Raw genomic sequence first — 27,305 nt, forward strand, 5'->3', positions numbered from 1 at the left:
ATTCTCAAGTAGTTTTTAAATTTCAAACACATGACACAGAGTAGAAGTCATTAAAATGGATTTACAGAAAGATTTGACTGTATGGAGAAACACATAAAACAAACAAATCTTTACACAGTAGTACAAAATGATGTTACATTGCAACACCAATGGGCTTTTCAAATATATCATCTTATGCCCAGTCCACAAACAAACTCAGAATAAATAAAAAGCACAATAGAAAGTTGGCTTTGATGTTAGAGAATGCAGCAGAATAATATTTCCTGGGTTTATTAAATTGACGGCACATTCAGCCTGATGCCGTAAGTGTTTTTGTAATCTGTTGCCTTAGCAACGCAGCTTAATTACCAGTAGGTCGTGTAGATTTAGGCTGAGTGACAGGGACACAGGTAAAAGGAAAATACGGCATTCCCTCCTGGCCTCAGGCACTTGAGTTTGGACCCTGTTTGGCCAGTCCTGATTATTAAGGGTTGTAAGCGGCCACTGGTGTCAGCCTGTTAGGTCCTGTTAGATAAGTCCTGCTGGAGAGGTAGGTGCAAGCAGGGGGCTCAATCAGAAAGATGAAACGTTACGACATGCTGCACTAGAACACCACTGCATTGTTTCTGCTTGAGTCTGTTCTGTGTAGATTACTGCATTCTCTGAATATCTGACTTCCCATCTTAATTTTGAACATTTCACATCCCTGAGTGAGTCCCCTGTTTCTGGCCCAGAGAAAACAGTGAAAAGCAAGGCGTCCGTGGTGACCGTATGAGGCTTGCCTCTTAATACAGTGCATTGAGAAAGTATTCAGACCCCCTTCATTTTTTCAGTATTAGTTTGCAGCCTGACACTACAATTATTTAAATTCGTTTTTTGCCTCATCAATCTACACTCAGTGCCACATAATGACAATGTGAAAACTGAATTTTAGGAATGTTTGTAAATTTATTAAAAAGTAAAAACTGAAATATCACATTTACATAAACATTCAGACCTTTTACTCAGCACTTAGTTGAAGCACCTTTGGCAGCAATTACAACCTTGAGTCATTTCAGGTATGACGCAACAAGCTTTGCACACCCGGACTTGGGAATTTTCTGCCATTCTTTGCAAATCCTCTCAAGCTCGGTCCGGTTGGATGGGGACCGTCGGTGGACAGCCATTTTCAGGTTTCTCCCGCATTATCTTGACTGTGTGCTTAGGGTCGTGTGATGTTGGAAGGTGACCCTTCGGCCCAGTCTGAGGTCCTGAGTGCTGGGGAACAGGTTTTCTCCATTCGGCTTTCCCTCAACCCTGACGTCTCCTAGTCCCTGCTTGGTTTCATCAGACCAGAAGATCTTGTTCCTCACAGTCTGAGAGTTCTTCAGGTGCTTTTTTGCAAACTCCAAGCAGCTTTCATGTGTTTTGCACTGAGGAGAGGGTTCCATCTAGCCAATCTGCCATAAAGCCCAGAACAGTGGAGGGCTGCAGTGATGTGTTGTCATTCTGGAGCTTTGTCCCATCTCTACACAGGATCTCTGGAGCTCAGTCAGTTCTTGGTCACTTCTCTTTCTAAGTCCGTTCTCCCACGTTTGTGGCCTTAGTTTGGCCAGGCGACAAGATCTTGTCCTGATAGTGCGAAACTTCTTCCATTTGAGAATCATGGAGTCCACTGTGCTCCTGGAAACCTTCAGTGCAGCAGAAATCTATTTTGTAGCCTTCCCCAGCTCTGTGCCTATCAACAATGTTGTCTCTGAGCTCTGCAGACATTGCCAGCTGTGAGGCCTTCTATAGAGAGGTGTGTGCCATTTCAAATTACGTCTAATCAATTTATTTTACCACAGGTGGACTCCAATCAGAGAGCAGAAATATCTCAGCAATGATCAAGAAAATGGGAGGTGCCTGAGCTAATTTCCACATGTTTTTGCAAAGGGTCTGAATTTCAATTTCTCTTTTTTAATAAATTTACAAACATTCCTAAAATTTTGTTTTCACTTTGTCATTATGCAGCGCTGAACGTAGATTAATGACAAAAAATAAATAATTGTTGTGTCAGGCTGCAACATTACAAAATTGAAAAAAGTGAAGGGGGCCTAAATACTTTCTGAATGCACTGTAGATCTACACAAACGGTGTGAAAGAGAGACAGGGAGAGAAGCAAAAATGAGAAAATGTGGGATATTTTCACAAGCCCCTCACCCAATGTTCCCTTTGGGGCCACTGAAGACAGATGTCAAACATACATCTGCTACCTGTTAGGTCTTGTAGAGAGATTAAGTTTTTAAAATATTCAATTATTTCTAGTTTCTCCTTTTTATGTTTAGAGTTCTGTGTGTGTTAGCTTGTGTGAGGAGTGCACAACTCTGGTTATCCGATGCCCCTGAGAATCTAAAACAGCAGAGACCAAACGAGGAGGGAGGATGAGGAGAGAAATGTGAAGACAAAAAACACAGAGGAAATAATGGGAGACATGACAGCGATAAGAGAAAGAAAAGAAAATACACAGATAATGACTAAAGAAAATGTAGCTAGGGAGCTCATTTAACCACCTGTTGAAAGAAGAGAATGGATAAACCATGTGACACTATCACACTAAGTTACTACCAGTGATGTTAAATGAAAAATCACAACTTCAATAATAACAAAAGAACTTGTAGCAGCACTAAAGCTAGAAAACTTAGACTGGATGAAAAAAGTACAAATTTACACAAATGTGTAAAAACTGTAACCTGAAAATGTTTCAAAAATTTACCTGGCTAGATCAACTAGACTTGAGTTTGTGACTGCAAAAGAGAAAAAAAATGTAAAAACTCTTATGTCGTCTGCTATCACTCCACCACAGCGTGCTAATACATTAGCACAGATCATTCTTAGTAATAATTCTGTGCCCCCAATGTTCTCATCATTGAACAAAGTCGACCAATAGGCTGATCTCTTGAACTCTGCATATTTATTTTCTAATAACAACCAAAAACAAAAGAGCATCTACCATCATGTCTTCTCCTGCCCTGTGACACCCACAGCCTTTTCAGTTATCCGTGGCTTCTGTGACCCTGAAGCATGTGCATCAGTGTGTGGATGTTGCAGCGCCAAGAAGGGGTTAGTGGTGATGGTGCTTTGCCCCTGGCTCTGGGTGCCAGGCAGCAGGCTGTTGATCGGGAGCTGCGATGACGACAGCGGCATGGAAGGAATCTGGGCAGAGGAGGAGAGGGACTGCAGCTGCTGGAGGTCCTGCTGCTGCTGCATCAGTTGGTAGAACAATACCTGCTGCTGCTCCTGGGAGGGAGAGGAAGAGGAAGAAGAAAATAAGGATAAGGAGGGAAATGATATGGAAAAAGACAAGGGAGAAAGAGAAAAGATATATTATAGTGAAAGGTTCAGAGAAGAGAGCAAGAGAAAGGAGTGATGATTGGTATAGATATGATGGAGTGAGAGGAAATAATAAGGAGCACAATGAAGAATAGAAAGAAAAAAGTGGAAAAAATGATGTGGAGAGGAAAAAAGTTAATGCTGGTGATTTAGACCACTGGACAAAAGAGAAGTTAAGCTCAGTGTCTTTGTGTATGTTTAATTGTGTGTGATCTTGGCAAAGTAGTCGTGCGTTTGCAAGTGTGTGTGTGTGTGTGTGTGATACCGGAGAAGGCTGGGAGGACAGCAGCTGCTGCAACTGATGCTGCTGCAGGAGGAGTCTGTGCTGCCCAGACAGCAGGCCAAGCCGCGCAGCGCTGATGAGATAAAAAAAAGTCTCGCAGTCAGACACAATAAACACAGTAGGTACTATCAGACCACAGCCTCACACATTTTTAAACATTTTTCTCAAAGTATTTGAAATCGACACTGATGGGACTGATGAGAAACTGCTGAATGCAGCTAAATGCAACCTAAAATATCATGGATTGGACCTGAAAACCAAATACTATCATGTACTGAATTTTAATAAGACAAAAACTGATTGCAACTTAAATGTCAATAAATATATATATATAAAAAAACATTTTTCCAAAATCTCTCACAAACATGAAGAAAACAGGTGGTGGTGAAGTTGTTCTGTCTTCCGTCTCACCTGTTCTTACTAGTTGCTGAGCTGCAAGCAAAGGAAACACAAAGTAAAGGACTCAGTAAGTTCACATTCAAACAGATAAAGTTACTAGAAAAATATAAATTTGCTGGCTGCAAACACTGGCTGCAGTAATTTTAGATGTGAATATAAAATGCTGTACTACATTGTATATAACTCATATGTTATGGTTTAGAGCCATTATTTTGTGATCAGACAAAGACAACATGTACTGTGGGATGGTAAAAACATGCACCAGATGTACCTGTTATTGACAGGCAATGTGACACCTGTAGCTGCTCCTGTAGTGTGCGTGTGAGGACTAGCAGTACCCGTTGGTGTCTGGATCACCCCATTCAGTGCCCCACCAATTCCCCCCATGCCCAGTGTACTCCCTGCACCAAGTGCACCCATCAGCCCAGCCACCCCACCCAGCCCAGCAGGGGTCGTCCCCACGGCGGCGACTCCATTGAGCTGTGGCGGACTCTGGGAGACAGAGGGAGGGGTAGACAGAGAAGAGGTGGAGCCACTACTGCTGTGGCCACCACATGACATGCTGTCCTGAGAGAAACAGAAAAACACCAATAATGACAACTCTTTTATTTAGGATTCATTTTTAACATATTTGTGATTGTACACAAGTGAGTTTATCTTAACTTAGCTGGTTGGAGTTGAGTTTACCTGAGCTGCAGCAGGTAAAGAGGAGTCAGTGGCTCCTAGCTGGGCTCCTTTCACATCTGAAACACAAATGAACAAAGATTCACTTATTACCTGTGTCAGATGATGCACAACTAAATTAATGTTTTCAATGATTAATGGTTATTCTGTTGTTTTTTTCAGATAATAATTGTTTAAAAAAACATTTCCATCTTAAGCTCTGGAAGACAATGGTTTCAAAGGTCTTCATTTGTATAAATATTTGCATAATTAAACAACTCTGTACAAGTGTACTCTCTCAGTTGACACTGTTTAACCTTTGGTATGCATATCTGTTTTTGATTCAGGCTTGTACAAGGTAAGGCAAGACCAAATGAAAGTAAACAAATTCATTATGATTCTGCATTTCCCACACAACCTTACATTAGTACTTTAGTATCAAATAAAAGTGTCGCATCAACTTCCAACTACCTCCACAGCCATCATTACATAAATCACTATAATTATTCACCTTGAGTTGCAAGTGTGTGTACATACCAGAGGAGGCTGTAGTGGGAGTAAAAGGCACTGATAGCTGAGCGCTGAGAAGCTGCAGTCTTTCTTTCTTCATAGTCAAAGTTTTAATCTGCTCCTCTAACCTCCGGTTCTCCTCTTGCAGCTGGTGGAGAGACTTCAACATCCCCACCACTGAGAAAGAAACAGATAAGCAATTAAGAAAGCTCACCAATCAAGAGTATATAGCAATTTTTTGCTTTCTGCATAAAATATTCAATAATTGCTGTGGTCTGAGTGTTCAATTTACTGTTCACCATCCCCCCATGAGAGAAAACCCACATAAACTTGCACCTGTGACAATAAAAACAAAAACACCCCTGTCACAGTCTGGGGTAAGCACAGTCTTTTCAAACTTGAACTGTTTTACCTACATAAAAATGCAAAGTGCTATATTTTCAGGAAGCAGCAGTGAATTTTTAACATATCCTTAAGATAAAAGCAAGCAACTCTGCTCAGCCTCCACACAGCTCTGTTCAAATACCTAGTGAAAGACTAAACAGATATACTCCACAGGGCAGTCGTAAGTTAAGGTTGGTGACAGTAGTGACCTCAGTGTCTGTACAAACACAGCTCAGTGTAGAGCTCAAGGACAACTCAGCAAGGAAGAGGATTTGCCAACACAGGAAACAAACCTGACTTGTCCAGTTGAAGGACAACTTTTCTAACACCCATGTTGCCATCTCATTTTCATTTTCACTTTATTGATCCCTGGAGGGACGTTCAGATAGGCAGATAACTGACAGAGCACGTCAGACAGAACAATAACAGATAACATGAGGAAGTGAATGGATGGCAGCAGCTTGAAGCAAAAAGTGACACATCAACTGATAAGAAAAGAGAAATGTTGCAAAACAGTAAAGGTGGAAAAAATATGTGTGTGTGTGTGTGTGGAAAAAAATCTGTGTGTGTATGTTGCAGTCTTATTCTGATTAAAATCAAAAACTTAACTATCTTTCGATTTATTTTTGGCTAAGTCATAGTGTAACTTGCTGGCATTTTGACCACCGTTTAGATTAGCATTCTTATAAATTTATATTATTGTTTCACTCATGAAATCAAAAATATCAGAATGTCAGTGGAAATATAACTTCATATGACTCCAACCCCCACGTCTGCGCTCTCACCATCTCCGTGTGCTCCCTGCTGCAACAGAAAGCTCTGCCCTTCGTTCCACTGCCTCTCCAGGAGCTGCTCTATGCTGGTGGCCATCGGGGGCAGTGTCTCCACACCGCCTCCCCCTGCCCCTAGCAACCCCAGCCTCGGCAACGACCCCGAGGAGTCATAGCGGATCTGCAGGCCACCAATGGGAGAGCTGAATGGAGGGGGAGAGAGCGAGAAAGAGCATGGATAGAAAAGGGGAGATAGAGAGGTCAATAGGGAGATTAATGACCCAACATAAACGTCAGACAAACATAGACACTGCTGGCTATAAAACTACATCAATTTGTTGTTACAGTGGCCTCTAATGAAAAGGGGCCAGGCTTTCTGTCTGTGTGTGTGAGTGACAGAGAGAAAGACATGAAGAGAGACAAAGAATGAAGACAAGCGCGGGAGAAGAAGAGGGACAGAAAAGAGGAAAGTGGATTGTTCTGATGCGATAAACTTGATACTTTACTCAGACAATCTGTGCATGAAAGTGGGGAAACAAGGGACAAGGGGAGAGGACACAGAGGGACACAATGTGACGAAAAAGTATGTAACAACCCGTGAAGTTTTCTCCATGTTTGAATAACACTGTATTTCTAATTATCCAAAAATGTGATGCTGAATGCAAAAAACACAAATTTATTCACGTAGTTTACATGAGAACAAAAAAAAAACATGTTCATGGTGTCTAACGTTAAATGGGACAGCTATAGAGAAAAACTAACAATTTGACAACATACATTTCTATTACAATATTTTGCTTAGAAATTTAATATTATCTACTCCTACATTGATTATTTGTTTTAAATGCAAGGCATAATAACATAGCTGCAGTGTTTATGGTAAAAAAAAAAAAAGTCACTAACCTCATCAAGTCCCAAACAAACATTTGCATCATCAGTATTGCCATTATCAAAGATCCATGCAAATACTCCCACATGGAGAAAAGGCAGAAAATCAGCAGACTGTCCTTCCATGTTTAATTAAACCAAGAAAAAAATATAACTGGAGTTGAAGGATGGTTATGACCTTCAACAACACAAGTTATCGTTGGCTGAGGGAGTGAGAATTGCCTGTAGGAGTAAAAGCGAAAGGGAGTGTGTGTGAGGAGTGAGAGGAAGAGGGAGGAAACGAGGGGCCAGTAGAGGGAAAAGCAGAGAGGGGGATGGGTGAAGGAGGGGGGCCAGTGAGGAATGTAAAAATGTGCAGGGAGGGTGGGTGGATGGTGGGGAACCACTCTGTGTGTGTGTGTGTGTGTGTGTGTGTTTGTACTCACCGCGGGGTGGTCTTGGGAGAAGCTCTTATAGAGAAGCCCTGAGCACCGACACTGCTGCTGCCGTCTCCCACATCCTGATCTGCACAGACACACACATGCACACGCACACAGAAAATCAATTGAACATCAAAGACCACATCTACACTAAGCCAACTGAGTTTATAACACTGAAAACAATGTGCATCCACACATGCATTTTCAGGTGTTTTTAACTATCTCTGTTCACACTGTAAGACGGCAACAATGGGGAGGAAAAAAAAAAAATCTCATTTGCACAAAACAGCACATCACAGCCAGCATCTGGTAAGTAATTAGAAAATGAGTCGATATTGGTTAAACCTCTGTTCTGTGCCGTCCTGGTTTCTGTGACCAACTAATCTGTAATAATACAGTCAAAGTCAAAATATTCTTTTCTTCTGGCAAACAACAGAACAAGTACTCCGATTGTCGTTTACAAATATGACATTTAAAAAATGAGCAGTCACAGCAACAAGATAAAAGTCTTCTTTACCTATGGTGATGCTTGAGGTCCCACGGACTCCGGGATCTGTTTAATGGTTCGATCACCAAGCAACTTTGTTTTAGCACTATGAGACCTCATGACTTGACAATTTTAATTTGTAAACAGAATTGCTTGTAAACACAATTATTAAGGACAAGTTTCACAGAAGACTTCTGTTTGATCTTAGAGACCCCAGCTATAAATTCTGGCTAAATACAATTTACATTCTCACATCTGCTCTGTATCTGTGATGGTGTTGACAGTTCATTTATGCAGCACTGCCACTTCCAAATCCCAAACAACTCTCTTTGGATCACTGGAGTTTTATTGAAGTTTTCTGAAAAAGCCGCTACATTTTCTGAGTGACCTAAAACATATGCAATGCTACTATGTAAGAAAGAATAATTCCAAAGTAATATATATTTATTTGTTCATGCATTAGTTAAAGGAAAAACACTTCTTACTTGTACACTTATGACACTAGGAGTTTCAGACTGCAAACAATAAGGAATCTCAATAAAACACCAGGTTTAGCTTTACTGACATATAGTCCTGAATCAGGCTTATAGTACATCTCTTTTTAAAAACTCTGTAGTCCTCGTCCAAGGCAAAACACATTCTCATTGTTTACAGAATGATGTGTTCTGGAAAGAGTTTTATGTGACCAAATTGCTGGCTGAGTGTGGAGAGAAAGAGAAAAACCTTTCAAATTTAGCCTGTGTAGTGCAGCTCTGCAACCTACAAAACTCTCTCTCTCTTCCTTTGTATCTTTTTCACACGAGCCTTATTCAAACTGCAAGTCTCTCTCTCTCTCTCTCTCCACCTTCACTGAGAGTCTCTCTCTCTCCACCTCATCCCTCTGGGCCACTGCCCAGACACTTCTTTTCATTTTCCTCAGTGAGTAATGAATCACACATGCACACACACGTAAATGCACACTTTTGCATTTATATGCTCACACAAACTCCCCTCTACTTAAGACAGTCAATCCCAGCTTTTACGCCCCCAGGTCACCACTCTAGTCCCTTTCTCGCCTTATTTTTAAGGCCCTTTTTCTCTCATAACCCGTATCGTCCTGGCACTGCCCTCCATACAGTCAAAAACAAAGAAAAACAGCTGCCAAAGAAAACAGGCTACACATATACAAACACAAGCACACCTTGACCCACAAGATGCTCACATGACTCTTCACACTTATAGAGATGTACACACACACTGTATGTGATAGTGTGCACAACGTAATTGCAAAGACTGAAGAGATGCAAACTTTTATTTATTGATTTGAGATGAAACAGTCAAGTAATCAATCAGTCAAACTGACAGTAAACTGATTTGCAACTATTTTAATAATCGACTAAGCAAAAATGTCTTTTCTGGTTTCAGTTTTTTTTTTTTTTTTTTTGGATTGTTAAATGGACAAAACAAAACAACTGTAGAGGTCATGGGCTGACAAATTATACTGGCAGTGTTTCCCTATTATCTGACATTTCACAGAATTAAACAGTTAACTGATAAATGATAAAAAGCACAAGAAGTATATATCCTTCACTTCAGAGGAGCTGAAATCTCCTCCATGGTTAAATGAGTTATAATAAATTCAAAGAATCTTACAACAAATAATTGATCTGTATGCTAAATGCTCACATGCAAATTAAAACATTTACTTACATATACTTTACAAATATTTATGTAGCCAAAAAGTGGAACAAGTTATTTTTTCTTCCAGGAATTACACAAAGCTTGCATGTGTACACATCAAAAACCTTTCTGTTGTGCGCACGCACACACTCTCATACACAGGGCCTAATCATTCAGCCTGATTAGGGCCAATTCATGCTTTCTGCCTCCCTTCATGGGATGTAAATTTCATCTCTTGCCAAAGTCCACATGCAGCTAAAAATTTGGTCTGTGTGCTCTATCTCACTGCAAACCTGCTGACTGTGCATGTCTTACGCAAGTAAACTAGACCAGGGGCGATTCTAGGATTCCATCTTTAGGGGGGCTCAGCCCCTCAGTAGGTGACAGCGATGAGAGATGAGGCTACTGGGTATAAAGACCTTTTATAATAGGTCCATATTAACAAAAAAAAAAATGTATTGAGCAAGGATTTATAAGTGGATTAATGTTTTTCGTGGTGTCCTTCCCCATCTACCGACATGTACAAACTGCACTGGCATTCAACACCCTGTTAAATCTGTCAATTCTGTGGCTTCTAACACTTCAAAATAATGTTTAAGAGTGAACAATTACAGATTTTAAATAGTGTACAATTGTTTTAGAAAGGACCCTTTCTAAATGTTTAATGTAAGTTGAGAGGATTAAGTTATAATGACTAGAACTCTCCAAACTAAGTAAAACATGAACTTATCAACTTACTTATGTTTCGTATGTGTTTGTCTCTGGGTGGTGATACACTTGGTTCTTCCAGGTCTTGCTCTCTCTCTTTGTCCTCTCCCTCTCCATCCTTCTCTCTCCCTCTTTGCACTGACAATCACATACAAACATATAGTAATCAACTAGAAAATACTCTTTAAATAAATAAAGCAAATAAACACAGCCTATTTATGAGTTAAATAAATGCAAGAGGTTGGGGAGAAATTACTTTAACGTATAAATACACTGCTTATGTAATGCTAGTACTTCACTATACAACACCTCAAAATATCATAGAGTCAGCTGCAGTAAATGTGGGCAAATAGGTTGCTTACGGCATTAGTAAGTACATGTTCCTGACCATCTATCCACTTATTCACCTGGTTCATCTTCCTCTCTGTACTGTTCTCTGTCCTCCTCTCTTTGCGCTATCACCCAAAAAGCAAACAACCAAACAGAGAATTCATCATTGCCGCTCCATTGGTTTGTTTTTACAATATTTCAATAAACTTTCCATACATGTAGGCTGCCGTTGATAAGTTATCAACTCTAATACTGTCAAAGTAACGTGGTGGAGCTAAGTGAGTTTGTTCAAATCAGTAGGTTATATTGAGCGCCAAAGTATTCCCTCAGTTTAATCTATGGACAAACAAAATGGCCATATCTACAAAGCAAAGTGCTCATATTTCGCTAACATCTACCATTACTTTAAACATATCAGCAATATCATTAAAACATCTTGTAGGCTAATAGTCAGTAAACTACTTTAACCAAATCTGCAGAAATAGACTACATAATAAATAGACTAATAATCAATAAATCAGGTTTATAAATGACCACATTTGTACTTCCTTTAAATTTGAGTTATTAGGCCTACCTTTACATTTTATTGAAAAATCGCCATCAGTTCCAATCATTTCACGTTAACTCAAAGTGACAAGTGCAGGCCGGCAATTTGAATTTTGAACTGTCAGTTGCCCCGACAGCCACCAATCAGAGACACATCCAACTCCTGCACATAATTAATTTTATTGGTCCATTTGAACCTAAAGTTGTTTATTCCATCTCTAAAAAGCAAGTCTAAGGTTTTAGGACGACACAAGAACAAAATCATGATGATAATCCCTTTCAGGAATGCTAAAGACTATGAAGTGTATGCTTATACTGCATACACTTCTACTAATACTGCATGTATTTCACAGTTTATTTCCTTGGTTTAGTGATTGCACACAGTTTACTTTTTACTTTTATGTTCTTCACCCAAATACAACACAAGAGATCATGCTGTATTAAGGTCGCCATCATGTTTTTTTTAGTGTGCCTATGGGGAAAGTGTCTGTTTATGCATACCCCTGATTGTTTCATGAACAGATGCATGTCTGTCTGAGGGCAAGTAGAAACCATGAACAGGCCTTAAGTCAGCTGACCTGCAGGTCAGAGTTGATGACTGGCTCTGATGACTGCTGACTGGCAGCTGGAATTACCTTCCATGTCGTCATCTATACTCTCCTCTTTTCTGGAAGTGCTTACTCTAATTACTAAAGCCATGTCTTACTCCTCTCATCAGCTCTTAAGCTCTGGGCAGACAACAAACCATTGTTTCCTTCTCCAGAAGTACCCAAAAGCATTATCTCAGTCTTCTCTGTTCTTCTTTTCACATCACTAGATCAAAATCCCCCTTCTCTCACTGGCTGCACCTTGGGGGACGGCTGAATGTCTTACATGGTAGTTCTATGAGTTTTCTATATTTGTTTATGTAACTAACAGAGAGGGTGAAGGAGTGACAGAGCGGGAATGATCGAGGCAAGTACAAGGAGCTAAGTGGGAGGAGCTTAAAATATCTGACCTTTGACCTCTCTGTGGGACCAAGGGGGCGTGACCTATTCATTATCTCCCCCTCTCTCTGACACAAATACTTTTGTCACATGCACACAAACACACATTCGCATACCTGCTGGTGAGGCCTCGGACTGCGCAATGAGTGCTGCCATCGCAGAGTTGGGGTTCAACCTGTTACCGAACATATGGGAGGGAGCCAGATTAAAGATGGATCCAGGCAAACCGCTGACCTGAAAAAAGAGCCACCGATACAGAGAAGTATTAGCAACCAGGTTTCAAAAAACATCCAGTTTTTTTAATGATTTGTTGGCATTTTGGCCTTAACTGGACAGCTGACCGTATAGCGACACAAGGGAAATTGAGGGGGAGCAGAAGGGAGTATGACTTACAATAAGGTCTCTTCATATTTGCCAATCAGTTTTTAAATCTTATTAAATCAAGACAAGTGACAAACTTGGCTTTTGCTACAAAATTGGGAAAGCATGAATTGTCTTTTAAATAATTAAAAAAAAACAAAAAAAATGTACAAATGTACAAAAAGATACAATATATGATTTTTTTTAAAAAATATTCTAAGCATTTTTATTATATATTTATCTGAAATTTATTTTTCTTTGTCTGATTCTGACTGATTCAGCTTTGTCACAAAAAAATTTACATGATTTCATGTCTATTGACCTTACTAGATGGGGAAAAAAATATAAGAATGTGAATTTCCCAACACTTTACACAAAAATATCAGTAAATTATGAATCCACATCTCATTAGGCTTTTAGACATATACAATGTTTCTGATGCATGGACTTAAACCCAATTAAGCCACTTCCCAAACAAGGACTCTAAAGGAAAGCGTGGGGTGTAAGGGCAGAGGAGAGGGTGTATGAGGAGAAAACACGTAATTAAATAAATAAATAAAACAAAAAAACAAAATGGCTGACAGTTTTGGTTCTTGAAGTGTAAAAGAAAAGAATGCAACCAAAGCAAGAGGCACCACAGAAAACTGATTAAAGTCAATGGATGCAGTGCTGTAATTTCTGACCATAATGGATGTGTGTGAGAAATTTTTACTTTAAAAGTCAAGCAAATATTATTGCTTCGTATTAAAACACAATTTTAAATTTATTATAACCGATAGCTTCTCTTGAAAAATTGGGTTTCACCTGGAGTTTGACTAAAACGCTAAATAAATACATTCTTGTAACATTCAAAATAAGTAACGTTTATACCGAGATACTTAAAAAAGAAAGAAAGAAAAACATCTCCCATATTTGTGAGGCTCTGACTGTTCTTCTGTCCTTTTTTTGGTTGTTTTTTACTTTTGTTTGTAAAGATACTCTTATCCATTTGCTAAAGAAAAAAAAAAAAAAAAAAAAAAAATCAGGATACACACTGGAGAAAAAAAACATCAGAAAGCCATAATCTCCTATTTCATATTAAATTTCAAACACAAAGTGGAAAACATCCTAGAAATTCTTGTCTCTATTAAATGTTAAATTCAAAGAAGGAACCTGTTCTCTCATCAATTTCTCCTGCCTCACTGAAATTACTTCAGATTTCTTTTTAGACCACCCCCCCTTACTCTTCCCCTCATCCTCCTCTCCTCAGTGCCATAATCCAGCCTCCGTTCCCATCAACATTCATTTTTCATTTACATTCATTTTTTATTCAAAGTCTGTCTTGAAACCCTTTTCTCTGTCCTGGGCTGATGGCCAATAACAGTAGGCTGAGAGTCTGCTAGTGGACTGAAAATAGAAAATGGTCTCTGTCACACACTCACACACTCACACACTCACACACTCACACACTCACACACTCACACACTCACACACTCACACACTCACACACTCTTGCTGGCATCCTTCTATTGTTGCATAATATCAGCAGACTGGATGGACTGTGTGACTGTTTTGTGCTCCAGGTGCCCAGAGGTGAGTGCACACACAAACTTTTCAAACAAAAATACATATTTTTAACAACCTGAAATGACTACATGAATTAAAAATACATAAAATGTATTTCTCTATTTAAGTTCTCTGGCTATTTTCTCAAACACACACTTCCACATAAAAACCAAACTTCAGCACAAATACGTGCTATAAGCAGGCGTGATATCCTATGCTTTGCTCAGCCGTCTGTTGTCTACTACATGTGTTGAATGGAGAGGAGGGAAAGATGAAGGCTAGGCCAGCAAATTTAAGGCATGAGTGCAAACCCCATACACACACATATATTCACCCTTACCCCTCCTTCCCTCCATCTATCCCTCCATCCCTACTGTGGTGCTTGTCAGATGTCATTACATCACAGGACAACGGCGGGAGAATAAGAGAAATGGATGGGGACAGAGAGAAGGAGGGTCAGAGGCAAGAGAAAGTGTGTGTGTGTGTGTGAGAGTGAAACAAAGAGAGGAGGGAAGTGGACACGAGAAAAATTGAGTTGGGTGGACAGAGACAGAGCATGGTCTTTGGAAAGATCTTTGGGGAAGTTTTGAAAGGATGGACACTGGGATCAGTGGCTGCAGGAGTTGTTTTTAGCAGATGGGGCAATGATAACTGCTAGATGGATCAAGTGAGATCCATTTTGAAAATAGGCATATTTAAGCTAATAAGAGAAACAAAAACTATCAAATTCAGAAATTGCCTTCTTAGGTCTGAAGATGACCATAAATACTTTTGTATACACATCCAATATTTGTACAGAAGTATGTTTGAAATGGTATATACACTGGTGGTAATTTTTTAGTGGTTGGAAAAAAATTGCAAAACATTTCAAATAAATCCAAAATAGGGATTATCCATGCACATGCAGCCTGGGCCCCCTTCTGACATAATATATAGTGAACAAACGTTCCCTGAGATTTGGGAAATTATGGGAATAATCATTGTGACTGTGTATTACAACATTACACAGTCAAGGTTATTCTTCCAAAATTATATTAGAACCTAAAATGCAAGTTATTTCCAAATGTCTCTGTATGTCCCATCCTCATGGATTCCTACACATTTGAAATGAAACTGCATCACTTACTAGAATGCACACTCTGCTCGCCAGGGTCAGTTATTGAATTAGAACACAGAATCACAGTTGCATCAGTGAAACGTTCATATAAAAAAAAAAAACAAAACAAAAAAAAACCCAACAACAACCAATCATCAGCTATAGAATAACATGCTGGGAAAACACACTCTACACAAGGTCAGGACACGCAGATTTCACACATAATTAATGTGCAGTGGATTAATCATAGTGCTGAAAGAGTTGGTGCGACAACGTTTAATTAGTGTGCTTTATTTGTGTTCCCACAGGTTATCTGCACTTCAGCTTAAAGATGTGAGTGCTGTGAGTGAATTAGATGTGTGCTGAATGAGGACAGACAGTGTATATGTTTCCATGTGAACCAAAAAATTTGATGAAAGAAAGAGAAAAAGATGGTGTGTTTATGAGCCTGTAGAATGAGTAGGACATTGAGAGTTTTTAGGTTGTGTGTATGGACTCACGTGTGTGGAGGCGGTGCTGGTTAGCGGCGCGGTGGCAGTAAATGGAGAGGGAGGGGCTAGAGAGGGCATGGGTTGCTGTTGCTGTGACAACTCAGAGCTGGAGACAGTTCCTGTCCCAGACGATAACCCATCGGCACCAGAGAAAACACCTGTGGAGAAATCGGAGATAACACACCTGAACATCCCCAATTACATTCACAATAATGTGATCATTTCAGAGGAATGTTGCTTGGCAGCTAACCCTACAGGGACTATGATTATTAAAGAAAGAAAACCACAGGCAGCACAATAAATAACACAATTAATGGTCACTAAATTTCACTAAGCTATTTCAGGATCCGGGTACTGTTCAGGGCTGGCTCATTGTTGGGATGCTTGGACAAATTAAAAGCAATTGTTAATATTATCACTAAAGATTGTGCTTTTCCTACTACTGCTGCTGCTGCTAAGTAAAAAGAAAAAAAAAACTGACAGTAGCAGCTCTAAAATTATATTTCCTTGGGATTCTGGTTATGAGTCTTTGATATAATGTATCTGTATTTTTTGGAAAACACAGGACAGCATTTGTTGTTTCTTCACCATGGTCATAAAAATCTTCCAACTAAACAATTTAAAAGAAGGCTTTGAAGGAGCTGCAGATCTGTTGACTTAAATGAATACTTGTGTGATTAATATCATCCACACACAAAATGCACACGTGCATTTTGGCCTGTCTGAGTAGGAAGTCAGATAATTCAGGGAATAATTTAGATAATTTGGTTTCATCTTAAAAACTTTATCAATTCAAGTTCAAAGTTAAAATATAAAGACACACACACACACACACACACACACACACACACACACACACACACAGGCCAATATTTGATTGAAAATGGGAAAATTCTGCAAACAATTTTTTTTGCACATGGAAATTTTAAAATACTGTTATTATGTATGCAACGCTAGTTTTAAATCACCTACGCAAACATACAGCTCCATTTTCACATACCGATATCAATGCCCCATTCTCTTATCCCTTATTGCTCTCTACTTTTCTCCCCCTCCATCCCCTCACACACCCCTGTGCTCACCCTCTAACCAGGGATAAGCCCTGCCCCTGCCCCCCTTTGACCCCAGCAGAGGAGAGGGGGAGAGAGGCCCCCTCAGCCCCACAAAAGCCTGAATGGCTCAGGGCAGCGCACATTCACTGGGGGAACAAGAGATCTTTGTGCCAGAAGGGGAAGGGTGGAGAGAGAGGGATGCAGAGCAAGAAAGTGAGAGAGATACAAACACTACATGGGCCTTCATACTATTTATAACGCTTTGTAATATGCACCAGAAAAATTAATACCCAAAGCAAGACTGTCAAGGCTCAGAGGGCATGTCCACCGTCAAGATTTTTAGCAGCTGGATTAGAGGCCAAACCAACACTTTATCAGAGATTAGCTCATGACGCTGAAGATGCTGAAAAAACACAAAGAATGCAAAAACAGCGCTCGTAACCAGTAGTAAATACAGGTTTAATCCATCTTTACAGAATAATATAAGAATACGAAGGTTAATTAAAATGTCCCCAAAACAAATGCCAATTACAAATCAGTCTCTGCATGCAGTATTTTTAAAGCTCTGTATATTCCTAAACAACCAACATCAACCTGAATTATTTTATAAGATTAATCTAGAAGTGTTAATGGTTTTAAGTATTTTTAGAATTAAAGTTTAAATGTTTTGTTCTTATATCACTTATATATTTATTATTAATATTTTCACTATTAGGTAAAAACTTTCAAGGTTTCAAAATCCCATGTTTCAACTGAAATGCAGAATTAAAAGCTCCCCCCACAGACAGAAAATACCAGCCCACTTAACTTTGCATTTTTCTTTAAAACCAAAATTTAAATTAAAAAGCTGCTTTTCAACTCAAATATTAGAAAGGCTGTTATTTACACCAACTGAATATTATTTAATTAGTGATTTTAGAGGAAATTAAACATTCCTAACAAAAAAATATAAAACATTCTCTCACACTCACACACACACACACACACACACACACACACACACGTAAAATATATATAACCTGTGCAACCTATAGTCTGTATGACAGACTATAATGTTACTATAAGATTAACTTTAAGCCCCTGAAGCACAATGGCTTCTATGGACCAACCTTCCTGTAACTCTAGTTTCTGCTTAGGACGTCTGTGAGCTTCAAATATGCACCTTGAGTTTAAGTCCTTACTATATCAACAGGAAATCTATGTTGTCTATTCAGAAAGGGTTGAGTCCACTCTCAAATCCAAATGGATGGCATTATACTTTCTTATAAATCAGCTGAATCTTTTTTTGGACAAATATTCTGTTTTAGGAGGAAATTTCCATTTAAGTAGCAGAGTGATGCCAAATTCTGGGGCTGAGCAGCTAGCACTTTACAAATACTGCAGTCACTTAATCATGTTTTAAAAATTGAAAATGGAGAAACAAAAGTGAATGAGATGATGGCAACAATAAGACGTTTGATATGGGAATTTTCTGCCTCTAAAGCTGAACAGAAAGATATTTAAGCATCACAGCAGTGTGCACAGAGAGCAGAGCTACATCAACAGCAGTGAATGTGTCTTGTGTGTGTTCATTCATATCTGTACGTGTGTTCTTGCCTATATGTATACCACAAAATGAAGGAGGGCTTGCAATCATAAGTCAAATAAAAAAAAAAAAAAATAATGAAAAAAAAAAACGAACAAAAAAAACCTGTTTCAAATGAAGGCGTTATTGAACTCATACATTCGACTTAAAATGTTTTTTTTAACCATACACTTTTTTGACCATACCAACATTATTTATTTAACTCACACATATATCACTTTGAAAGTGTTTGTCTCCATTTTTAAGATGTGATGCTTATTTTAGATTTTCTGTGGAATACACAGAATTGGCTTTTTTTTCTTATAACTTCAATCTTTTAATCTTTGTCATGCATGAATTGTTTTCTTCCCTGTTAAATATTTACCAGGTTTTACACACTTTGCTGTATCTATAATATTAATTAATCCAGAGCTGCCTTCACTTAAAGTAAAAGCATTCAAAATAAAAAAAAAATAGAATTTAATATTGTTATATATAATTTCTCCAAGAATAATCAATTCATGAATCTTCAGATAATTTTCTGATTTCCTCTATTTCAGAAATTTGGAATACTATCACACTAGTAACAGTGTGTTTCAGGTATAAACTCATTTATTGAGGATGTAAGGGAGAATTTGCAAATGTTGCTTTCATACATACTGATATGCTTCATTAGGTATTTAAATTAACGCTGTTCAGTGAATATTTCCATTTTCACAACTTCCTCTCGTGTTTTTCAGAATTAGGACGAAGTCGCTGACAATTATAATTTCATTAGGTTAAGAAAAACAGTTACCGCTCAGTATGAGAAATTTATATAATAAATGAATCAAAGCAGAAATAAATAATAAATAATATTAATAAAGGAAATTAAAAAAAGAAAGACGAAATAAACAAAATTATATCATATTATTTGACTCTTCTATCGTACACTCATACCCTTTCCTTATTCTTTTGAGTATGGCTTTATATCCACCTACCATCTTTCCTCCCCCACACACCAAACCCACTGCGCTCCTGCAGCTCATCCGTCCCATCAATGACCCCCCAGCCGTCAAATATTAACCTAGCCAAAATCTAACCTCCTGCTTCTCCACCCACTATCACATATCTATCAAGCTAACTATCTATCAACTGCACAGTGGAGTCAGCAGACAGGATGGAGGAGGGAGAAGCGCCAAGATCCTCCCTATTACAGCCCTGCATTAACTCTCAGCTAAATATTTACTCTAGGAAAACCTTACACACAAATATATACGTGTGTGTATATACACACACACACACACACACACACACACACACACACACACACACATATATATACATATATATATACACACACACACGTGTGTATATATATATATATACACATATACATATATATACACACATATATATATATACACATATACATATATACACACACACACACACACACACACACACGTATATATATAAATATATATAAATGCGCCCACACACACACACACACACAGACACACATTTACATATAAAATGACCACCACTCTTCTGCTTTTAATGAGCTCTGGTCAGATATGTTGCCATTAATGAATGAAAAAGTCAGAAGGACATGGAATAGCAAAAAAATGTGTCAATTCTCTAACTTGTGCTTAAAGCAACTACAATATGCACTAAAACATCTTAGGGGGTCTGAACATCAGAATTTATGAAAAGAAATAAGTACCAGTAGTTTAAGTAACAATTAGCATTACAATTAAATCATAAAATTTGTAAAAGGGGCAAAAATCTAATTAAAACCTATAAATTCTATAAAAATGTATTAGAATTTTTTGGGGAACAATAATATTGATAAATATGAAAAATATTTATTTTGGAGCACTCTTCTGTTAATAGAAATTATCCCAATTAAACAGAATAATGACAAATTTATAACATGGTTGACACAAAGCTACAATGTCACAAAAAATTATCTGTGCCTAAATACAACGGTGAGCAGACAATCTCTAAATCACCAGTTTTGACTGAATTATTTGTGTTTAATTGAGATTTTTACATTGTAATAAGCAACAAATTTCAGTACATTGCTACACTCTTAACTACTACTACTATTTTTTGCACTTCATGAACTACACTGTTATGGCAACAAACTATTCTTTAGTCTAATCAAGCCAGCAAATCAACCAGTTAATGTAATTAATAAGATATAGGAAATCAATAAGCAATGAAATGCAATGTAGCAATGAACTATAAATCACTATTGATAACTATATTAATGCTTTAGGATCAATAAATCAATAATTAATCATCAATAATTACAAATGGCCTGAGTGACAAAGAGCTCATGCAAAAACCTCACAAAAATATCAAAGAATAGAAAAAGAGGAAGAAAAAAAATAAACTGGTGGTCATTAACTGATGAGCTGATACTGGCCTGATCAGAGCATCTATTTGTTTTACTTGGATTTCGTCTTAATAAGAATGGGCACTTATCACCGCACAAACAATTTAGGTATATATGTGTGACTATACACACATACGCATACACTTTGGCAAAGCATCAACAGGTGAGGTGAGGATCTAAAAAATGAACACAACGCAGGTAAGAGACAGCAGCTGAGAGGCAGGAGAGCAAAACAAAAACGGTGTAATTCAGGAAAAAGGTACATGTGGGATGTGTGGGGTGTACTAAGCCATTTCTGAGGGGAACTCCAAAGCATAAAGACAGTTGCCAAGCAACTGAACATGACGAGGAAAAAAAAAAAAAAAGAAAAAACCCATACCAACCACTTCCACGTGTACTAGCAAATAACACAGACCAGCACTTCCACTTCCACACAGATGCACACGCAAAGCCAGTTACAAAGGTGAATCAAATTTTTGCAATTTGTGATTGGTACTGGTAATGCTTTCTGCACAGAGGCAATCTAAAAATATTTTCTGTTTAATTCAGCAGTGGTGTGCGGAACAAAAACTGCTCCAACAATGCCACTCATGAGCCATTTCCTTTTATTTCATTCAGATGACCCTATGGGACACAGGTGGACACATCCTCTTCATCTAACAGGTAATAATTGGCTAATAACTGTCGAATTAAACGCACACTTTTCATATTATAGCCGGAAACAATTAGACTTTTTATCCACAATGAACTAATATAGAGTTTAAAAATAAACACTTGAAAATCAAAATCTTATATTTTTGTGGACAAAAAAAAAAAAAAAAAAGAGATGAAAAACAGAACACAGCTTTTTAAAACAATGAATGCAATGCCATCCATTAAAGCGAAGGCAGCACGCAAGAATATTTTTTCTGCTGATCCTCAGACCAGCAGCACGTTAGACACTGCACCAAAAATGTTAGCCTGGACGTAATTAATATAAGGACTTCACCACTTCAACTTAATAGCTATAGACAAAACATGGTAACAGAACAAGAACATGGAAGCAACAGTGGGACTTGGTTGGACATAATGTCGCAGAGAGAAATGTATAGTTATGTAGTGTATAAGCACTGTCAGGAGAAAAACCCTGCAGCTATAAAATTGCTGAAACAAAAAACCTAAATCTGAAGAACCACCTCAAGGCGCACCACACAGAAACAACACAACATTAAATAACACCACAACTCCTAAAGGACAAGGTTTAATGTTCTATACTAGCATTACACAACAGGATGTATTGCTTAGTCTAACTGAAAAGTCAGTAGCCCAGCTACCTAACTTGGCTACCCTTTTACTTTAAGACTAGTTTGTTCACTTATGAATGTTACACATGCTATCCATGCTACGCACATGTGATTTAGCTTCTGCATGTTTGATGATTAGATCTTGCCCATTATGAACAGGTCCACACAGCGAAAAGCAGTTTGTTTGTGATTCCTACTAGTTATTAATATAGAGATTATGTAGATGGCTGTATTACAGCTTGAATAAAGTTCTTGACTTCTCAACTGTAGGTTTTTTTTTTTTTTTTGTTTGGTTTTGTTTTTTTAGATACTCACATGTACATATTCCCAAACAGAATGTTAAGATCGTGGTAATTATTGACTAATATCGCAAGAGTTGGTTTGTATTGGAATTATTAATGTTGCATCTTTCCAGACTTCATTGTCTCATCCTCTATCATATTTGGTTGTATTGTTTAAATTAATAACATACATTAATAACAAAAAAACACCTCTGAACAAATGACTGATTATCAGTATTTTTGGATAGACATAGCTTGTGCCTGTACTTTACGTATCACTTAGCAATTAATTGTCAGTCATGAGAAAAATCATTTCAGTTTGCAAGACTATCTAAAACATAATTGCTGCATTTCAAGTTGCTTTAATAACCATGTAACATGGTTTGTTTCAGTAACATAAAATTGATCAAATAAAAATATGTGTAGACAGAAATGTCCATCAATTTACAATTAACCTCAATAAACTGGAGGTAATGATACATTTATAAGGTGCCTGATATAAACCTATGGCACCACAGTAAAATAGCAATCTCTGTGCCTGAACGCTAATGCACATGCAGAAACAGGCTAAATCACTTGTCATTTGTTTTCATTTTTATGTTCTTTTAGACAAGAGCTGGCATCAATGTCATCAGTCTGGATGGTATTTTATCTGAAAGCAGTGACTCCTAATGACTAAAAATTTGATTTTTTTTGTGAATTAAAACTAGACTAAAATGTTGTCAACTTACTTGGGTCTAAGACAACACTAAGTTGCCCCGATTTTAGTGAACTAAAGAACTTGCATTACAGCTCCGAAACATTTTTGTGTTTTTGTGTTTTATGTGTGTTATGTTTCTGTCTTCCTCACCTGGCACAGTGCTTGTGGGGCCACTGTTATTTTGCAGACTTCCATTCCTGAGGAGTGAGGGGGACTTCTGCATCCCACCGCTGACACCCATGACTCCTAGCCCCCTCTCACCTGCTCCGCCCACTCCTAATCCACTGCTGGAAACTAAACCTGGCCGGCTTGAGAATGTTGAGGATGAAGAAGACGAGGGTGAGGCGGTGGAGGAGGTGGTGCTGGCTGTGGAGGAGGGGGGAAGTGTCAGGGAGGGAGCTGGCTCTGAAGGCTTCACATCCGTAGTAAAGCACGGTCCAAATCTGTTTCGCCAGTTGCCCTTCTTTTTCTTCTTCACCCCATCATCCCCTCCTGCCGCCACTGCTGCGCTGATCCCCGGTCCTGAGCTAGAGGACTGGGGCCGCTTGTATCCAGCAGACCCCCCGAGGCTTGTCATCTCGCTAGCTGTGTGACTGTGGGAATTCTCATACAGCTTTCCGCCCACTAGAAATGACAAAAAAGTAGAAATCAAAATTCAAGAAAGTTTGCTGTTTCTTGTTTTGTTGCGGTTGTGTGGTCTGAGAGCCATTAAAGAATATACTAAAAGTAGCAAAGCACACACTGTGGCATGTTCATTTTGCAGCAACGGCGACTTTTTTATTGATTCATCTAATGGTCTATAAATGTATGGCAATTGTGAAAAAGCCCAAATATATTTCATTTACCATCATAGATGAATAAGAAAACATCAAACAGTCAACTAGTTCTTTCAGCCCTTTAGTAAATGACTAACAAAGTGAATATTGCACATACAGAGCAGTTGCTTATGTTTTTTCTAAAAATCATGAGAGAAGTATAAGTGTAACCCAGCAAATTAACCCCCCCCACAAAAAAACCAACAAAAACTGAAATTGGTTAAACGAATTGTCTATGTATCACTTCCTGTGACATCATAGATGCACGTTTTAAATGCAACATTTTGCTTTTTAACATCAAAAACTTCTCCAATTAACAAATGCATGGAAGCATGGCTTAAATACTGTAGCATCACTCAAAAAACAAACAAACAAAATAAATAAATAAATAAAAATATTCTGTATAAATAAATATACGCATGGCACCTGCAGAACCCGTAGTAGCAGACATCAGTGAACCGAAAAGTGTTGAAGTTCCCTCTGAAGCTCCGCCCTCTGAGCTTGGCTTCACAAGGCAGCTGCTGAAAGATGGCGGGGAAGAGAAGGTAGTTCCACCTCCAGGACGCAACGATGAATCGGAGAAACTTAGGAAGTCTGAGGAGGAAGAAGCAGAGGGTGTCTTGCTGGCACTAGTCAACAGGAGACCTGGGAGAAAGAAAGGCAGGTGGAAAGTCCAGACAAAAACAAAAGGAGACAGAAATGACAAAAGAAAGGATGAACAAAACAAAGGTGCAAAACAGAGACCAACAGGGAGAGAGGGAGAGAAAAAACAGAGGAAACACACATTACAACTAGGAAAAGGTTACACACTACTTTCCTTTCTATCATCATGAGAGCAGCAGAGACAAGATAACCAAAATAAGCATTTTATCTGCACTCCTGCTCTCTATCTGCACTACAGTCAGCTCTCCCTCATCCTGTACTCCTTCCAAGTAACTGAGAAATTGCCTTGAAAGCACACAAATAGACAGATACTCAGACAAACACACCATTTCTCTACTAGACACATACAAACCACACTTACACACACACACACACACACACACACACACCTAACAAGGGCTTCAAGGTTCTGATAGCACAAAACAGAGAAGCTCAGTTGAGCACCGACTCCTTTCAGGTCCTGACCTCCCCATGTGTTCTTCTCTGTGTTTGTGTGTGTCTGTGTGTTTGTGTTGGTCTTTTCACAGACAGGTTCCCAGATTACAGGAGCCAGAGACCAGTTGAGACAAAACACTGTTATCAAGGCTAAACACTGAAGTTTGGGATCTGGCTAAAATCTAGCCAATGACAGAGCACACACATACATAAAAACACATGAAACACTCTTATTTTGGGATTTTTATTTGAATTGTGCTGCAGATTTTTTTAACGGGTGGGCAGAGGGGTAACACCAGATGACTTGTCATTGCCCTTCCATTTTTCTAACTACAGGGTTAATCCCCAGTCATAGAAAAATTAACACAAGGACCATTTGCAGCCATCAATTCACCTTGGTGAAAAGGCCCAGTGGAAGCAGAGGCAGATGTGGATGAGGTTGCCATGGTGACCACGGAGGAGGGGAGGGGTTTCCCTGAGGAGGTGAGAGACTTGCGACCACCCCTCTGTCCCACTGCATGACTTCCGCTGCTGTTCTTCTTATTCTTCACCTCAGATGCAGATTTTCCCGTGTCTGCAGCCAAGACGTCTTTGCAACTCCCACTGGAGTGAGTAGAAGACACTTCCTGAAAGTTGGCATTGGTGAAACGTCCAGTGTTCTCATCCAGTCGCTTCTGTGTTGATGGGGGCAGAGAGATGATGCCTCCTCCTGAGTTACTGCTGTTGTAGGTCTTAGGGAGGAAGGTAAGAAGGGATATAATGATTAAAACGTGACTGAAAAAAGGGAAGAGTAGCAGCGATAAAAAGCACCGGAACATGGAGTGAAAATTGTCAAAACAATGCACATTAGAAAAGGGAGGTCAGCAGAAGGATAGGATGTGTGGGTGATACAGAAGAACAGCAACAAAGGTCAACTGTAGTAAAGAAAAAAAGTCAACCAGTCACTCTTGCTGTAATATTTAACTAGTATCACTCAACATAAAATCAAAGGCGTGGGGAGCAAAGGAATGCCCTCACCTTATCTGGGACCATGATGTTTGGAAGGACGAGGGAGGGCGACATGTCCATGGAACTCTTCTTGTGTTTTGGTTTGTGCCTATCCCGCTCCTTGTGTTTCTGAACATGGAGAATAGAAGTAAGGAGAAACAGATGGGTGAAGCTGCTTAATATACCATACAGGGAGGTGGAAAATAAAGACAAAGAGAGAAAAAAAAAAAACACTTTTACAATCTTCATCCTTATAACCTTCTGAACTTGCCATTGGGGAAAAAAATACATGACAACAGAAAAAAAATTGAATATGCAGACCAGATATTGGACCATATATGCAAGTGTTCTTGGGAAGATTATACTGAAAAAGAAAAAAAAAAAAGAAACTCACGTATGAGTTAATGGATATAAACACAGGAGAATGTGTGTGTAGAGAGAATCAGTGAACGAGGGAGCATTGCATTTCAAAGGCTCCGTCTGAGATGAAAGCTTTGAGATTCACAAATACAAAGAGTGACAGAAGAGAGATAAAAAAAAGGGGGCAGGAGGCAACAGAAATTCAGCTGTAGTTTAGAGCACAGTGTGACTAAGTGCCTTGTGCTGAAACGTACAAGGTCTTGTACAAGATTGTTTCATCCAATCATATCCTCCTCCTTGGGCCATTACAGCTCAATTTACACCCTTGCTAACACACACACATGCCACCACCCTACTATCACACCCCTTAGGTAGCAACTGGGCTACAGCGCATTTACACCTCACATGCATGCCCCACACCCCAACACCTCTCTACACGTGCGTAGAAGCAGACAGGTGTACATATGTGCACGCACACTTTTACATGGACACTCGCATTCATGCAGGCACATATACACACCAAGAGACACTTTCAGAGAAAGGTGGTGAAAATATGCAGCAATCCTGGGAGACATGGGATTCAACACGCTTGTGAGGCTCAGTGTCATGACAATTCTGAACCCCCACCCCTCCCCCAGGTCTCATTGAGGAATGATTGCATGGAGGCTGGTGACAGTTTAGCCAGACTTCCTCTATGAGTGGCAGTTAACAGACATCACCAGCCAAATCAGGAGATAGCAGCTCTACCCTAACCTCCCTGAACAGTGGCTTCCGCTAATGCTAACGCTCTGGGGTTAGGAGACATGTTGCACAGTTCTAATGTTTGTATTTGTGGGTTAGTGTTAACTGTAATAAGACAGATATTTAAATAGTCAAACACCGGTCTATTATATGACTGCCCCAAATCAAATGCTCTGTACATAATTTT

At 38.9% G+C, this 27,305-nt stretch overlaps 1 protein-coding gene and 1 long non-coding RNA gene across 8 annotated transcripts in view; one reads left to right on the top strand and one right to left on the bottom strand.

Annotated features, from left to right (window-relative positions):
• Positions 1-2,010: 2,010 nt before the first annotated feature.
• Positions 2,011-27,305, bottom strand: part of mllt10 (MLLT10 histone lysine methyltransferase DOT1L cofactor) — a 46,006-nt gene continuing 20,711 nt past the window's right edge. For 6 of the 7 annotated variants that reach the window (XM_026291862.2, XM_026291865.2, XM_026291860.2 and 3 more), the window contains 15 exons: positions 26,048-26,146; positions 25,425-25,761; positions 24,359-24,577; positions 23,268-23,741; positions 15,864-16,012; positions 12,479-12,596; positions 10,531-10,638; positions 7,653-7,731; positions 6,355-6,542; positions 5,213-5,362; positions 4,700-4,755; positions 4,284-4,579; positions 4,025-4,045; positions 3,596-3,686; positions 2,011-3,237 (listed from right to left, as the gene is read on the bottom strand). In XM_026291862.2, coding sequence (XP_026147647.1) covers positions 2,953-3,237; positions 3,596-3,686; positions 4,025-4,045; positions 4,284-4,579; positions 4,700-4,755; positions 5,213-5,362; positions 6,355-6,542; positions 7,653-7,731; positions 10,531-10,638; positions 12,479-12,596; positions 15,864-16,012; positions 23,268-23,741; positions 24,359-24,577; positions 25,425-25,761; positions 26,048-26,146 — 2,670 coding nt within the window. In that variant the 3' untranslated portion in view covers positions 2,011-2,952. The remainder of the gene's footprint in view (positions 3,238-3,595; positions 3,687-4,024; positions 4,046-4,283; positions 4,580-4,699; positions 4,756-5,212; positions 5,363-6,354; positions 6,543-7,652; positions 7,732-10,530; positions 10,639-12,478; positions 12,597-15,863; positions 16,013-23,267; positions 23,742-24,358; positions 24,578-25,424; positions 25,762-26,047; positions 26,147-27,305) is intronic. The other variant, XM_026291863.2, reaches the window with a different exon arrangement.
• On the top strand, positions 20,572-23,399 carry LOC113121406 (uncharacterized). Its single transcript, XR_003294722.1, has 3 exons — positions 20,572-21,316; positions 21,472-21,516; positions 23,277-23,399. It is a non-coding gene; the product is annotated as an uncharacterized LOC113121406 (long non-coding RNA).

The sequence above is a fragment of the Mastacembelus armatus genome, chromosome 20 (assembly GCF_900324485.2).
Source record: "Mastacembelus armatus chromosome 20, fMasArm1.2, whole genome shotgun sequence".
Taxonomy (NCBI): Eukaryota; Metazoa; Chordata; class Actinopteri; order Synbranchiformes; family Mastacembelidae; genus Mastacembelus; species Mastacembelus armatus.